Source organism: Callorhinus ursinus, unplaced genomic scaffold, assembly GCF_003265705.2.
Source record: "Callorhinus ursinus isolate GAN/ISIS: 27379988/994484 unplaced genomic scaffold, GSC_fseal_2.0 scaffold15, whole genome shotgun sequence".
Taxonomy (NCBI): Eukaryota; Metazoa; Chordata; class Mammalia; order Carnivora; family Otariidae; genus Callorhinus; species Callorhinus ursinus.
Genome location: NW_027397077.1, coordinates 1,317,486 through 1,333,581, shown reverse-complemented (window position 1 = coordinate 1,333,581; position 16,096 = coordinate 1,317,486). Strand labels below are relative to the sequence as shown.

General features: G+C 55.7%; 1 protein-coding gene across 3 annotated transcripts; it reads right to left on the bottom strand.

The window, feature by feature from the left end:
- Nucleotides 1-479: 479 nt before the first annotated feature.
- Nucleotides 480-15,738, bottom strand: B3GNT3 (UDP-GlcNAc:betaGal beta-1,3-N-acetylglucosaminyltransferase 3). 3 transcript variants are annotated; one of them, XM_025885676.2, is made up of 4 exons: nucleotides 15,611-15,738; nucleotides 5,432-5,491; nucleotides 3,461-4,053; nucleotides 480-2,080 (listed from the first exon to the last, which is right to left on the bottom strand). In XM_025885676.2, exons 3-4 carry the CDS (start codon nucleotides 4,031-4,033, stop codon nucleotides 1,529-1,531), a joined length of 1,125 nt encoding a protein of 374 aa, XP_025741461.1. In that variant the 5' UTR covers nucleotides 4,034-4,053; nucleotides 5,432-5,491; nucleotides 15,611-15,738; the 3' UTR covers nucleotides 480-1,528. The 3 variants fall into 3 exon arrangements, with proteins under 3 accessions (XP_025741461.1, XP_025741463.2, XP_073757072.1); XM_025885678.2 differs by having other exon boundaries at nucleotides 15,643-15,719; XM_073900971.1 differs by lacking the exon at nucleotides 15,611-15,738 and adding an exon at nucleotides 5,681-5,772.
- Nucleotides 15,739-16,096: the final 358 nt, after the last annotated feature.

Sequence of the window (16,096 nt, the reverse complement as noted above, 5' to 3'; positions counted from 1 at the left end):
TAGGGCAAGGTGTGCAGCATACAGGAAGTGCCCAATAAATAGAGAAGGGAAAGGAGATGGGACAGAGGACAGCAAAGCCGCAGTCCTAGGTGGGAGAGGAGTCTGCTGAAGAGAGGGGAGGCTGGGTGGTGTGCTCAGAAGGAGTCTTGCCAGAAGCAAGAGGCCAAGGCAGGCCCACTGTCCCTCACAGCCAGGGGCAGTCTCACCCCTGTGCCTCTCTCTCCTGAGCATGTCATCAAGCTGGCAGTGAGACCCAGTCCCGGTGGGATATGATCTGAGGGCGATAGGGAACCATGGAAGGTGTGTGAGCAGGGGCAGGATGATGTCAGATCTGCCTGATAGAAACTCCTGCAGCCCCCCACTTCATCCATGCCATTGTTGTTGGTGCATATTTTCTACTGGAAATCAGACTTTTACTGATTGTAGACTGGTCTGAATTAAAACTTGTAAATCCTGCGTGAAAAAAAAAGAAGCCCAGGTCTTCACAAAACATTTTATTCCCTGAGTACCCACTTCCCAGTGATCATTCTGCTGTCTGAGGTCCCCCCATCCCCATGTCCCAAGCACTACTCCAATGCCTGTGAAGCCCAGGCCGCAGACATCCACCCAGAGCCAGCAGGGTTGTGTGTGTGTGTCGGCAGGGGGAGTCACCATTTTGCTTGGATCTCCCCAATCTGAAAGACATACTGAGGTGGGGGCCAGTCCTGAGTCCCCAGAGCTCAGACACACCCAAGGACCTGAATCTCTTCCTTCTCTGGGCACTGGGGTGAGTGTGTGTGCTGACCTTGGGCCCAGTGAAGACCCTCTGGCCCCAGCATCATTCCCTGAATTCTTGGGGAGCACAAGTGTGGGGGGCTGGGCCCTGTCAGGAACTCCAGAAACTCTGAGCTGGCAACGCCTGAGTCAGACAGCCGCCTCCCTCCTCTGCCCAATGCTTCCACCATTAGAGCACTGATTACCACAAGCAGGGAGGGGGCAGTCCCACTCATGGCTTCTCTGGCCCCTTCCGCCGTCTCAGGTGGGTGGAGACTGGGAGAGAGGCTGAGAAAAAACTCCTTTCCCAGGCTGAAAAATACTGCATGGACCTAGAAGTTCCCAACTGACCTTGAACCATGGCTGGAACTCACCATTATAGGAGTATGATCAAGGAGGGGCTAGCCACCCTTTAAGGTCCAGCCCATGATCAAGGTCAGAGCTGGGAAACGGGACCTTCACTCAAATGGGATTGATGCAGAAGCAGCAACTGCAAGGCCAGCAGAGGGGCCTCTGCAATTAGCTGCCACGGAAAGAGATGGTCCCTTCAGCTGAGAGTCTAGGGAGGACAATGGAACACGGGTTCAAGTACCAGGTGAGTTTGGAAAGTCCAGGAGTTTGCCAGCTAGACTAGGCACTCATCAAACCCTCCCTGGCACTGCCCGATGCCTGAGCCGCTTAGGAGAATCAAGATTTCCCCTTCTGGGGAGGAAGACGCTGCCCCTTTCCACGGGGGTGGAGATCAGAGCCTGGAGGCTGGGGGCCCTGATCCCACCTAGTAGATCTGTGTCTGCTTGCCGCAGGTGAGGTTGGGCTGGCTCAGCGCATCCCACATGAGTAGCATCTCATACGGCAAGAAGCGGTGCACGAGCAGCAGCTCCCGGTAGAGGCAGGGGTCAAAGGAGGACATGTGCGCCGAGGGGGCCCCAATACCAGCTGTGCGGATGCCACTGTGGGAGGCGGGCTCCAGGCCTTCCTGCTTCAGGCACATACCCAGGAAGACATCGTCGATTGGGAAGAGGTCTAATGTGGCGGCAGCCCGGCGCAGGGCGGTGGCCGTGAAACGGGACAGTAGGAAGCCACCACCCGCGCAGTAGGGTGGGTAGTTCTCCTCCTCCATCACCACCTTTGGCACATAGTACTTGCTCCAGGGAATCCGGATGGGGCCCACGTTGCGGATCAGCTGCCCCACAAAGAGGTGTTGGTCAGGATCGTGGTCCTGCAGGTAGGAGACCATGTTGTTGGTGTGTGCAAAGACATCATCGTCCCCATTGAGCACGAAGCTGGTATTGGTGCACCGAGTCTCCTGCCACTGTAGGAAGAGCACCTGCAGGCGAAGTGGACAGGGCACATGAGCTGGAGGGCTGCGGCAATCGGCCTTGGGTTCCTGTGGGCCGCCCCAGCCCTGGGAGCCCAGATGAGGATATATCCCCTAGTCAGGCCAGCCTGGGTTTGAGGCCCCACCCTGAGCCTCGGTTTCCAGCTTTCCAGAGAGACCCCATCATCGGACCTGCCCCTGGGAGTGTTGGGGAACCTGTGGAGATGATGCTCTATAAAGCACCAAGAAGTGCTTGAAAACTGTCCCACTGACATTTATTGCTATTCCTTCGGACTCCGCCTGGCCCAAGCACTGCTGTTAAATAATTACTTGTGTGATTGCTACTTAGCCTCTACCTTCCCTCCCCCAGATTCCGGGCTTCCCCCGGGTAGGGGCTGTGTCTCTCCTCCCTGTGTCATCTCCCCAGCACCCAGTGTGGGTCATCGCTTCATAGGTACCGGATTTCACGTTTGTCAAATGGACATTTATTACGTGCTTCTGTGCTCTGCATGAAGAACATCGCATGCTGAGAGCTTCTGGCCGTCTACCCACCTCGGCTTTAGCTTCCCTCGTAATAACTTTGGCTGCATGCCCCGCACTGTGCTGAGTGCCTGCCCTGCCTGAATCTCTCGTGCAAGCTTAGGAGGCGGCTGTGGTCTTCAACCTCGTTTACAGACGAAGAAATAGAGGCTCTCCAGAAAAAGTGCCGGGACCAAGGTCACACGACAGAAAAGTAGAGCCCAGACTTCTCTGTGCCCACAACGCGCGGGACCCTGCACTGGGCCCGCCTCCAATGCCTGGGTGGGTCTCTGGAGCCTCCTATTCCGTATCTGTGCACGGGCAGGATTCCCTCCACTTCTTGTGGGTTCTTGCCCATCAAAAAGGTCTTTACTGAGCACCTACCACACAGACGTGGGCGTCATGGGGAGAGAGAGTAAGAAAAAATAAACAAGATGTGTCCTGTCCGGGGACCCTCCACCCCCACCGACCGCCACTGTCACGGGCGCTCCAGGTTGCCTCGGAAATATCCTCTCCCAGAATCCGGAATCCGCCCAGCAGCCCTCAGGGGCAGGTGGAGCCCGCTACATCCCATTTCCTTGCCGACGATGAAGAAGCAAGCCAGGAGAGGTAAGTGATCATCTGAGCCTGAACTCAAACCCGAGTCACAGGCTCTGAGAGCCAGGCTTGTAACCTCAGGCCGCCCCCCACCCCCCACCCTTTCTCCCTGCCTCCCCTCGAGAAGACTTGAGATCACCGCGGGGACAGTGGAGGGAGTGGGGTGGGATGGGTGGGGACTTCTGGTTGCCTGGGCGCCGTCAGAGGAGGTGATGGTGAGTAGGCAGGGAGGATGGGTGGCCCTGATCGGGGAACCCCCTCTTGCCCGCCCACCTGTTTGAGCGTGAGGTTGAAGAAGGAGTCATAGAAGTCCCACTGCAGGATGTCACCGTGCACCTGTGCCTCCATTGCCAGCAGCCGGTTGACCTTGCGGGCCTCCAGGGGGTTAGGGGCCGTGCCCACCAGGAAGAGGCGACGCAGCTGGACGCCCTTCACCTGGCGCTCGCGGCCCCAAGTGCGCCGCACCAGCTCCCGGCGCTCATAATTGCTGGGCGAGGACTTGATGACCAGCAGCAGGAAGAGGGGCGGCGCGCACTTGCTCGGTGGCACGTCTTGTAAGAGCGGGAAGTCGCGACAGTGTTTATACAGCAGGAAGTCGCGGACCTGTTGGGGCTGTGCCTCGAAGCTCGGCAGGGCGGCCACTGAGGTGTTGGCCCGGCAGGGGGTGGGCAGTGGGCGGGAGGGCTGGGCCGGCCAGGCCAGAGCCTCGGGGTGGCCCTGGGGCTCCTCCAGGCTCTGGAAGGTGGGTGGTGACACGTGCTGACTGAAGAGGAAGAGGAGGAGGGTGCAGATGCTCAGGGCGACAGCCAGGCCCACCTCGGTCCGCAGGGGCCGGCGACACCTCATCCTGGTCGGCCTGGTGGTTCCTGCCAAGAGTCACAGGCACTGAAGGGACGGGCTGGGCCGAGCACTTTCCCTGAGCTACCTGCGGACCCCGACACCCGGCGGCAGCCCCGTAGGTGCTCAGGTTGGTACAAGATTGAAATGCTCCCCTCCCCTCCCCCCCCCTGCCTATCCCCCCGCACCACCCACCTCCTCCGGAACCTCAGCCCCTGTTGGCTCTGACAGGTGCCCGGGCCCTGCTGGCGATTAAGTACTTACAGAGAGGACTGAGGCAGGGATAGGCCAATGTGAGCCTCCCAGACTCCGTGTGCCCAGAATCTGCCCTTTCAGTCTGGTCCTCCTCATGTCCCTGCGTCCAAGATGGCCCAGGAGCCTCCCCGAGGGAGGCCAAGAGCTGCCTCTTTAACACTGAGAGCTCCTGGGGTCTTTCCTGCTTCCCTTTTCCCCTGCCCCTCCAGGAAGCTCCGAGCTTCTGGCATTCTGATCCAAACGATCGCCCGTTCTTCTTGACTACTTTTAATGGTCCTGTCACCTGAGCATGGCTCCTGGCTCCTCACAGATCCCTGAGGCCCAGCACGTTTCAGACAGAGCTATCTTCCTTGCTAAATTCCTATTCTTCCTTTATAACCCATCTTAAATGATGCATCCTCTGGGAAGTTTTCTTTAAGCCCCTCAGGAACGCTCCTGGTTCTATTTGGCACCTCTAGCTCTGTCCACCCCTCTGGCCCAGTCTTGATCCCATGGGGGTGTCTGTGTGTAGCTTTGTCTTTCTAAGACTGGGGGCTTCTTGAGGGTCCGTGCATTACCCAGCATGAGGCAGACACATGGAAGAGGTAGGGAGTGTTTGAACAAATAAAATTTATGAATACAAGTAAATTCTTTTAAGGTTTTCTCTGGCAAACTCGTATTCATCCTTCAAAACCCCAGCTCTCATGTCGCCTCCTCCTAGAAGCTTTCCTTCCCCGTATCCAGGCAGAGCCCTTGGTCTCCCTTCTAGGTCCCTTTCCCGGGTTTTGCTGGATTCCCTTAATGACCTTTTGTCTGGAGAGGTAGTGTCTACACTGTTTCTCAGCTCTGCATTTGAAGGTCTATTTTCCAGTGCAGCATGAAAGTACTGGATTAGACCCAAGGCAGGACTTAACCATTCTCAAACACTTATTGACTCACCCAGAGATATGCAGACTCTAGAGCCCAACTCCTGGGCTTAAATCACAATTCCATCACTTTCTAGCTGTGTGCCCTCCATACCCTGGGCCTCGATTTCCTCAGCTATAAAAGGGGGCATCTGGGCAATCTCCAACTCCTAGGATTGTGCAAGCATGAAGGGAGCTGCCAGCACATGGCACCGAGTGGGCATTCAACGATTCTTTGTGGAATGAATATGTGAAGTTCAGGACTTACCTGGGGCTGCCGTGGGATGTCTGTGCTGTTCTGGGGCCTTTCTGTTCTTCCTGCTGGCACCTGGAAAACGTGAGTCAGTCAGTGGGTTCATGAAAGGCTCCCCCTGCCCCAAGCGACTGCACCCAGCTACTGCCTGGAAGCAAGGAAGAGAATGGCTTCCCATTTCTATCCAGAGGCAGGAACAGGGCTTTCCTCCTGGACCCACGAGGCCATTTCCCCAATGTGCCCATTGCTGTCGCTGCACACTACCTGGCCAAGCCTCTCCAGTGAGCTGTCGCCCAGAAAGAGAGCCCGCAGGTTCCGCTGTGTGACCCTGGAAAAGAAGTTTGACCTCTCTGCGCCGCCACATAAACCAGGGAGAATTAACCCCATATAAGAGTGTTGTTGTGGGGACTTTAGCCTCAAACACACTGGGCATGATCCTGCCTCAGGCCTTTTGCACAGGTTCTTCCCTTGGCCTGGAATATTCTTCCCCAGATGTACACGTGGTTCCCTCCCTCACTTCTTGTCTTTCCTCCAATGTCCCTTTCTCAGGAAGGACTCCTCAGGACACAGTGTCTCTCCCATCCCCTGATGCCCCGATCCCCAAGCCTGTTTTATTTTTTTTTTCTCCCACAGCACTTTTCACCTCCTAAAATACACGATAAAACTTCTAACATGTCTCGTTTCGCCTTCATCTCCCCCACAAGAACTTGAGCTCCATGCCACCGGTCTTGTTCACCATGTTAGTCCCAGCCCCCAGAACTGTGCTTGGTGCACAGAAGGCACTAAACGTGCATCGAATGACTGCTGAATGGATGCTGGGTTTCTGCGGACACTGGGGTACCTAAATGTTTCCACGCTGGAAGCCACCCCCTGGACGGGGGAACAAACACTAATTAAAACCTCACTGAAATGATACGAGGTGATGAAAGCCACAGGAGGAAATGGGGTCAGGTGGCAGGTTTGGATTTCGAGGTCTGGATGACATTTAAGGTGGATGTGAATGGCACAGAAGAGCCAGTAAGGCTGAGGTCTGGGTGAAAGGTTCCAGGGGAGGGACCGCAGGTGCAATGAGCCTGGAGCCTAAGCGGCTTCAGAACGCTGTATGCAGGCGACATAGAGCTGTCTTGGTGCTGTGGCATCCCACCGTGGGGCTTCGGCTGCCAGAGGACAGGTCTGGGAGACCCAAAAAGGCAAATAATCTTGGCGTGAAACTGTGTGCTGGTGAATGTGATACAAGAATGCACTGAATCCTAGAAGGACATTTTCCTGAGCCGAAGAGAGGCTGAGTCCAGGATGGACGGAAGGAAAGGAGTGCTCCCGGGCAAACCTGGCAGATCCCTGAGCTTCAAGGTTAGGGAAACAACGCACGAGCTGTAACAGAAAAGACCACATGACCACAAAGGAAATCAGACTAGAAATGCCACTGTGTTCTCCTGGGCCACACCTATGGCCAGAGACCCACAGATCCCGGAAAACAATGGCACACTTCAGAACCCAACTCCTGGGCAGGAGACACTCTCATGAAGGATCTGTAAAATTTTATTTGAGAGAGAGAGAGCGCGCGCGCGTGCGTGCCGGAGCAGGGGGAGAGGCAGAGGGAGAGGGACAAGCGGACTCCCTGCTGAGTGTTCAGCCCTGATCCTGAGATCATGACCTGAGCCGAAGGCAAAGGCTTAAACTACTGAGACACCCAGGCACCCCAGGACCCATAAAATATTATTTTAGTTTTTAAAGATTTTATTTATTTATTTGAGAGAGAGAATGAGAGAGAGACAGAGAGCACATGAGAGGGGGGAGGGTCAGAGGGAGAAGCAGACTCCCCGCTGAGCAGGGAGCCTGATGTGGGACTCGATCCCAGGACTCCAGGGCCATGACCTGAGCCGAAGGCAGTCGCTTAACCTACTGAGCCACCCAGGCGCCCCAGGACCCATAAAATTTTAGAGAGTGATTCACCCTCCTCCCCATCTGCAGTTTGGAGCCTAAATCAGGGATCTTCAAACAGGTGATTCTGTCCCCTAAGAAACACCTGGCAACATCCGGTGACAGGCAGTCAGGATTCGGGCAGGGCGGATGTAAGTTACTGCTAATGGCATTAAGTGGGTGGAGGCCAGTGATCCTGCTTAAATTAACATCGTAAAGGACACAGGATGGCCCCACCTCAGGATAATCCAGCCCCAAATGTCAACTTTGTCAAGCTTGAAATATCCGGGTCTAAACCAAGACAGCAATCCGGAACAGAAAAGATGGAAGGGAAGAGGAGAAGAGGAAAATCAGGATTGAACAAAAGCCCTTGATATGGGTTTGTAAAAAATTCCCCATGTGACGTATTTATGAGATTTATTATTTTTATATTATTTAAAAATATTCATTAAACATCTATCACAGGGCGCCTGGGTGGCTCAGTTGGTTAAGCGTCTGCTTTCAGCTCAGGTCATGATCCCGGGGTCCTAGGACAGAGCCCTGCGTTGGGCTTCCTGCTCAGCAAGGAGTCTGCTTCTCCCTCTCCCTCTGTGTTGTCTCTCTCTAACAAATAAATCAATCTAAAAAGACAAAAAAATTAAGTGGAAGGATGTTGCTACTCTACCCTCCCAGCCCCCTGAGGTTCCTGATTAGGGTCTGAGAGCTCAAGTCAGGGGCAGGGGAGGAAGATTCACTTCTCCTCCTCCCTATACTAGACCTCTATTGATGCATCCAAGATCCCCTTCCCTTTACTATCCACCAAGGCCCTTCCTAACTCATAGCCCCTTAAACCCTCAAGCAGGTAATGTTGCTATTCTCATAACATCTCACACTGGACAGGCATAAGAAAGAACTACTGGGAGGGCCCTGGGTTGCTCAGTTGGTCGGATGTCTGATTTCGGCTCAGCTCATCACCTCAGGGTCCTGGGATCGAGTTCCACGGGCTGCCTGCTCAGCAGGGAGCCTGCTCCTCCCTCTCCCACTCCCCCTGCCTGTGTACTTGCACTCTCTCTCTCTCTGGCAAATAAATAAGTAAAGTCTTTTAAAAAATTAAATTAAAAAGAAAGAAAGAAAGAAAGAACTTCTGAGCCTCCCAGTTGGCAAGGCTGAGAGTGCTGAGCATTTATCGGTCAAATAAACCTTGGTGGGTATATCTGTGGGCTGCACCCCAGGCCCCAGGTAGCCACCAATCTGTCCTTCTGGTTTTTACTACCTGAAGGGGCAGGGTCTTGGAGGCTCAGCTCCACCATGGAGGGAAAGCTTCTTGGTATTACTTCCTCCAAGCAACTGAGCAACAGCTAGTGACTCTGGGGCCTTTGCTGGGTGGGCTAGGTGGTTGACGAGAAGCCCCTCACAGGCCTGGGTCTGATTCCCTGACCCCTATCCAAGATTCTGCTGTCCACCCTCCCCAGTTCTCACTGGACAGAATGGCTGGATTTGCAGAAGCTCTAACAGCTGCTCACTCGGTGAAGTCTGTGGGTTTTGAATAACTCTGGGGGAACCACCACCCCAGAGTGGAGCTCAGAGTTACTCCAGGGTGGCCCAGTGGGTGCCTCACATCACCACAGAAACGACCTGCCTGTCTCCCGGTCCTTCAGTCCTGAGACGGGTCTCAGCAGCTCTTCTCCCAAAAAATACATATGAAAACTACTCATTCATTCATTCATTCATTCATTCAACAAATAGGTCTGGGGGAACCTGAGAAGCCTCGACCCTGGGCCTGGCCCCCCAGAAGCTCCCAATCTGGGGGAGACCAATCCAGACACCCATGGGGTCAGGGCTGGGCCAGAAGAAGGGACCAGGACATTGAAGCTGAGGCTTTGAGGGATGCAGAGGAGCTCACCGGGGTGGGGGGGGCGGAGTTCAGGTAGAGGAAAGAGCAAATGCAAAGGCATGGAGGGAAAGCAAATAAGGCCTATTCAAGGAATCATCTGTAGTTTATTTTGCTGAAAAGCAGAATTTGGAGAGGGGGCGATTTTTGAGGCTAGGAAGTGGCCAGTAAAGACCTTGAACTCCAGACTGAGAAAGGCTTAGCTTGACCTTGGCTCATCATACTGGCTCTTTCGGTGCCCCCCAGAATCCCTGCGTACAGATGGGGATACTGAGACTCAGCCTAAAGCAGATTGGAACCCAGGACCCCGATGGGTGGGATCCGTGATGTGGAGTTTCTGGGGGATTCCTCATCCAGAACTCAGACCCTTCCAGAATCTGTCACAAGGAACCACACACTTAAACATCTGACAAAAGACAGAGAACCGGGGCCCAGGTCAGCCAACATTCCGTTGCTGGGCCACCCGGGGGCAGACTGGTGAGTGAATCTATGAACAGGCATGACCAAATCAGCCCCTCCCTGACAACCTTAATACAGGAAGAGGTGATTAGTTTAGTAGGAACATGATAAACACTGTTGGAAAGGAAGGGTCCAGGAGTGGTGGGGGAATACCTGACCAGCCTGGGGACATCCTGAAGGATGATGAGGAATCACCTGGCCAGAGCGCTGGGGGAAGGACATTCTAGGCAGAGGGCACAGCAGGTTCAAAGGCCCAGAAGAGCGTAGTTGTAAAGGGCCAGACCACAAATATAAGGCGCTGAAGGCAGAGGGGGCCAGTGTGGCTGGAGCAGCGGGACGGGAGGGAGATGATGCGGGTTGCCTGACCCATGCCAGGTGGGGAGGAAACGGGGCAGGCCACGAAGAACCTCTTACGTTGCACGTGAGGAGGGCTGCGAGCCCTGGAAGGCGCGTAAACAGGGGAGGGAAAAGATAAATTTATGCTTTTAAGAAGCCCCCCTGTGGCCACTGAGGGGATAAGGACCATCAGGGCAAGAGTGGAGGTCGGGGCAGTAACCAGGCAGAAGAATTTGGGGGCCTGGACAGGAGCTGGTCAACGAGGTGCAGGGAAATGGGTGGGTTCAGGAAATATAATGAAGGGAGTCGTCGATGTTTAAAGCCTGGTGGGGACGGAGAAGGAAGGACCAGGAGGAACAGCCCGAGAAGGCTGTGAGCCTTTCACATGGGGTGTTATGGGGCAGTGGGTGACCCAGGTGTGGTGTCCAGGCAAGAGCTGTGGGGGCACAATGGCAAGGGAACCCGGAAGGCCCAACAGGTGTTTAATGGATGAGCACATCCTTATACTGCTTGCACGTGGCAGGGTCTCCTCCATGTTTCTCCATCCAGATCAGACATAGTGGCTATGGACAGAGTCACAGCTCAGTGACATCCGGGCTGACTCTCAGGGACCCTCACTACCAGGCCAGCTGATCCTGTTCCTGGCTGTTTGCTCTCCATACACTGGTGCGATTTCGCCATCACCTAGAGCCTGCTTCCTCTAACATACACATAAAAGCCATTTGTCTCATTACGTTCAAGACCCAAGAGCCCCTCCCCATAGGCTGTGGCTGCCAGGTGCGGGACCTCTCACCTTCCCCACCCCCAATGACCTCTGGCCCAGCTGGTCTGCTCCAGCCACCACAGCCTTTTCAGCTTCTTTCAGCCCTGCCACGGGGCCTTTGCACCTGCCGGACTCCTGCTCTTCCCCCTGGTTCTCTCCACTTGGGACTCCTGCTCTTCCCCCTGATTCTCTTTGATCTTTAGGCTCAGCCCAATGTTGCCTTTTTATTTTTTTTTCAAGATTTATTTATTTGAGGGAGAGAGAGCACGTGCACATACATGTGTGAGCATGTGGGGGGAGGAGCAGAGGGAGAGAGAATCTCAAGCAGACTCCCCCCCCCCACAGAGCCCGTGGGGCTCAATCTCACGAGGAGAGCTGAAACCACGAGTCAGCAGCTCAACAGACTGTGCCCCCCAGGCGCCTCCCAACATTGCCTTTTTAGAAGGGCCTCAATCTCCCGGCTAAAAGACCCTGCCCCAGCTCTGATTTTCTCTGCAGCTCTCATCACCCACCACTGCACACTGGAAATCCACTCACTTCTCTCCTGTTTATCTCCCCCACCAGCCTGGAGCCCTGGAGGTGGGGCCAGGGACTTGTCCCCAACAGCTGTGTCCCTGTGTGACACTTGCTGGTGCTTGTTGAACAGGGAAACATGCTAACGATGACCCACAAATTAGCGATTTCCTAGTGCCTCATTTCAGCCCAAACCCACTGCCAATGACAGCTGCTGCCGACCCGTCTGGGGCCCCGCAGGCCTTGGAAGATGCTGGCCATTCAGCCATGGTAACTTAGCAAGTGCCTGCTGCAGCAGAGACAGGACCAGGAGGTACTAATACCCTAAACAGCCAAATGTCCACAGCACTGAAATACTCCCGATGCATTAAATGAGCAAGAAGCCTAACGTCAGTAAACACTGTTAATGGCCTGCTAAATATGCAGGACACACCCAGAAGTTATATGAAGTATTTGTACAGCAACAATGAGGAGCTGCAAGGCACATTTGTGATGCATAAATGAGTATTATCACAATGAAGGTGAACAAGCCACTAGACCTCTCCGAGACACCAACGTACTGTCACTGACCATCCACCATTCGTTGCAAATACACGGTACTAAATATTAAGGATTCCCTGAATTTTCTTTTTTTAAAAGATTTTATTTATTTGAGAGAGAGAGCAGAGCGAGAGAACGCACAAGGGCGGGGGAAGGGGCAGAGGGAGAGGGAGCCTGATGTGGGGCTTGATCCCAGGACCCTGGGATCATGACCTGAGCCAAAACAGATGCTTCACCGACTGAGCCAGCCAGGCGCCCCAGATTCACTGAATATTAATGAGGCACTAGAGGTACAGAAGGGGCCAAGCACTCAACAGAAGTAATTCAGGACCCCCATTAGGGACAGAATTCTGGCCTACATCTTGTGCCTACGCGCGCCCCCCGCCCCCGACAACCAAGGCCTGGCAAGTCCCCAGGCAAATGTGGCTCCAGGTACCTCTGTCCTCCTCACCCTGTTCTTGTCACCATTCCTCAGGAGTCCAGGGAGGCAGAGAGGCTGAGACACATGGGGGTGTGAGAACGCGGGGCAGTCCAGGTGGCGAGTCCTGCTCATACCCTCAGGGCCCGGATGTGCCCCCACCCGCTCTGTGCTACCATGAGCCCATAGCGGGCCTGCCTGATGCGGACTTGGAGGCTCCCATCAAGTCAAGGTTGATTCCCTGCAGGACGCTCCCACTTTCCAGATGAGGAAGCGAGGCTCAGAGAATGTGTGTCCTGAGTCACTCTCCTGGCCTGTTAGACACAGGCCCACCCGTGCCCCTCCCTACCCGACTTCCAGCTTCAGTGACCCACAGGCCTGGGGACCCCAACGGGCCCAGTCACTGGGTCTCGGTTTCGGAATTGGGAAAATGAGGGCTCACATCCCCTTGCCCGGCAGCTGGGAAGACGGAGAGCTGATGCCCTTGAAGCCGCTGCGGTGGCTCCCGGGAGGTGCCCTGACCTGCCCACTGACCATCAGTGGGCCTGTGGCAAGGTGGGCCCCCCTCTAGGCCACAGCATCCTCATCTGCAAAGCTGGATGGGGTCAGTGGCCAGCTCCTGATTCACTTCCAGCAGGTGCTGAACATCAGCATCACTGCGGTCTTCGTGGCTCTGTACTTCCCAACAGCCCTCAGCTGGGATTTCAAAAAGGGGCAAGCATGGAACATTCTGGGACCTCCAAAAGGCAAGGTGAGGGCTGGGGGTGACAGGAGAAGCCCATTTGTGTGCATGACGACCTGAGTCCCGCCCGAGAAAGGCCATAGGACCAAACACCGGCCTTTTCTCCAAAGCACACACTGATGAAGCACCCAGGGTGACAGTATTAACACATCAGTGTCAGCAACCACTGTCATGTGCATGGTCTCAACTGCCCTGAGCCAGCACTGAGCACTTAGACCCTCGTGTGTGCCCTGGTCTGGGTTCTAGCACGCAGCCTAGAACATCTGCAAGAAAGGCCTGTGCTCCCAGGGCTGATGTACTAACGCGGGGGCGGTGGGGACAGAGAGGCAGTGAACCTGACAGTTTTGGGGAGAAGAGCAAGTTCCAGGACAGAAGAGACTCCATGGTGGGAGTCGGGGGTGCTTGCAGGAGACGGTGTGAACCCCTGGCCTGAGGATGAGCCCTGTGATTCACTGAGCCTTCGGGGGTGTGTGTGGGGGGGTAGGGGCCGGTTTCCAGTTACGAGGTGGGAGAGCTGAGTGCAGAAAGGGGGAGCCCCCCCACCACAGGTCACACAGCCAACCAAGGCCAAGAGTGCTTGCTAGGATTTGAACCCCAACCTGCTGGACCCGAGACTGACCCCTAACTGGTTCGTAGCAGATAGGCCTGCCAGTAATGATGGGCTGATCTCTTTGGGGAAGAATCAAGTTTCTTTTGTAAATGGAAGGAAACAAACAGGGAAAGTCCCAGTTAAGGTAATTCCTTTCGCTCGCTCTGGCCACAGCCTGGCCAGACCCTGTGTATAAGCAAGCTGATTTTACACAAGCATAGGCTCTGGGGCTCCCGGGCTGTGGAAGAAGGTGGGGTGGGGTGGGGTGAGGACGGGAGTGACACATGCCCTTTGGACCTTTGACTTCTCTATCTCCCAGGGCTCAAGTTTGGTTCATTTAGAGGCTCTGCCCTCAGGGAACCTCCTCAGAAACTAAAACTGCTCAGGGTACCTGGGATGGGTCCAGCTGGGGATCTGCAGCTGCATGAAGGCCCCTAACTGAATGCTGGGCCTGACCCTATCTGAGCCTCAAGAGGGCCTCTCTGGATTCATTTCCTAGCTGGAGGAACTGAGGTCTCCTGGGCCCTGCCTCTGGGGAGTGCCTGAAAGACCCCCACACCTTCATGCTGCTCAGAGCCCTCCTCCAGGCCTTGCGCTGGAGCCCTGCTGCCTTCATGACATTATTTCTCTCATGCAAAGATAAATACCACGAATGAGAACACAATGAGCTGCATAATCAGGACTGAAGTTAACACAGCAGTCCTGTGTGTGGCCTTTCGGCCATCTGCTCCTCTACCCACCGCACCTGCGCCGGAAGGTAGGGCTTTGTTAGCCTCGTTTTTATGGATAGGGAAACTGAGGCACAGAGAGCTCATCCAAGGAACTTATTCAAGGGAGGTTAAGTGGGAGCCCAATCCCTGCCTTTAACCATCACCTGGGGGGGGGGGGGGGCTTCCTTTAGTTTGCTATGTTGGTAGTGAGCTCCCCATCATGAGGAGGAAGCAATCAAGCCAGGCCAGACTCTCAGCAGGAGGGACCACAGTGGGTCTGCTCCCTGACTCATGGGGGTGGGGACAAGTCGCTGCCCTACTCTGGGCCTGAGACAGTGGCAGGAAGAGAAGCCACCCAGGGACATTTTACCTTCTTCACCAAGGGCTGACCCAGTCCAGCCCCAGGGTTCCTGGGTCAAAGAAGCCTGTCTGAAGCTCATGCTCCAAGGCCCCTTCTTGGTTCCCCCACACCCAGTACCTAGCAGGAATCGCCATACCCTAGGTGGGACGGGTAGACGTCAGGGCTGGACAAGGATGAACAAACAATCTGGTCACCTAGGTCAAGTGGGGGGGGGCTCAGCTGCCTGACGCACGGTCCACACCTCTAACCCCCCTCCCCCCCATAAAAACTTCCACTGGCTGAACAACCCAGGCATCCTCATGGAAGCTGGGTCACTGTCCTAGTCAGGGAGGGGAAACTGAGGCGTGTTCAAAAACCAGGAGCACCCTGCCCGAGCCACACAGCCCGGCATCAGCTGAACAGGGAGACAACTGAACCCCAGGGGAAGCCAAGAGCTGAGGTCCCCAGGCAGGAACGTTGGCCCACCGCCGGGCAAGGCTGGGGGTCAGCAGTGGTCCCCCGAAGAAAATACAAAACCCAACCTGGGGAGATCCGGGTGCTGCGCCTGCCAGATTCTCCCAATCAGGGCGCTAACCATCTCCGCCCAACACGGGTAATAGTAACGGCCAGAGCGCAGAGAGCGCCCTCCACTTCTCCATCCCGATTCCGCCCTAGCCTGGGAGGTGGGCTAGTGGGGTGGGGACAGGGGTCCAGGCACGCCTCGCTGTGTCCATCGCTGCGACGGGGCAGTGCCGGGAGCGACTTCCTTCCCCGGCCGGGTTCGAGCCGGCCTTGGAAACGCTGGCGCCTACTATTACCGACGGCGGAGGGCAACGGGGTTATTGAGAGCCGGCGCTCCAGGATCTCCCAGCATCTTGAGGGTAAACGCGGTGGAGACCCGGCTCCAGGGACCTGCCGGGGCTTCCCTAGACCCCCGATCCTCCCCTCCCCACCACGGGGATCCGCCAGATCGTCAGGAGCCCCCAACACTCACCCCAGATAACAGCCCAGCCTCCGACCTCTCACCTCCTCTGGGCTGCGAGCAGGGGGAAAGAGTTTCACCTGAGCGTGAGCCCCCGCCCATCCCCACCCAGGTCAGGCTCCTTCCTGCCTCCTCCCGGCCTCACCTCCCTCCAGGCCCCTCTCTCCCAGCCCCGCCCAGTAGAAGTTCACCTCGTCCCTCTTCTTCCCTTCTAGACCCCGCCCCCTTCGCCTCTGCGGGCCAGCTCCCACCGCAACCTTCCTTTTCTAGCACGCTGGCGCCTCTTGGGGCTCTCCACCCGACTTGGGGCCCGCCCAGAAGCCGGGGCGTGACCTCCCCGCGGCTGGAGATGGGCGAACTGCGCCTTCCCAGCCCCTGGCGCGGGTCCCTTTGCATGTTTGATGAAATGATACTGAAAGGGGGACAGGGAGGCAGGTTGAATCCAGGGGCTCTTCAGATCTCTGCAAGGGATTCGAAGATTCCAGAACGCGAAAACCT

Excerpts from the sequence above, each read along its gene's own strand:
- B3GNT3 (XM_025885678.2), bottom strand. The coding sequence starts at position 15,700 with ATGGGCGGGGGCTCACGCTCAGGTGAAACTCTTTCCCCCTGCTCGCAG. Across the intron at positions 5,492-15,642 it reads CTGCTCGCAGCCCAGAGGAG|GTGCCAGCAGGAAGAACAGA; the intron begins GTGAGAGGTCGG and ends CACGTTTTCCAG. Across the intron at positions 4,054-5,431 it reads ACATCCCACGGCAGCCCCAG|GAACCACCAGGCCGACCAGG; the intron begins GTAAGTCCTGAA and ends GACTCTTGGCAG.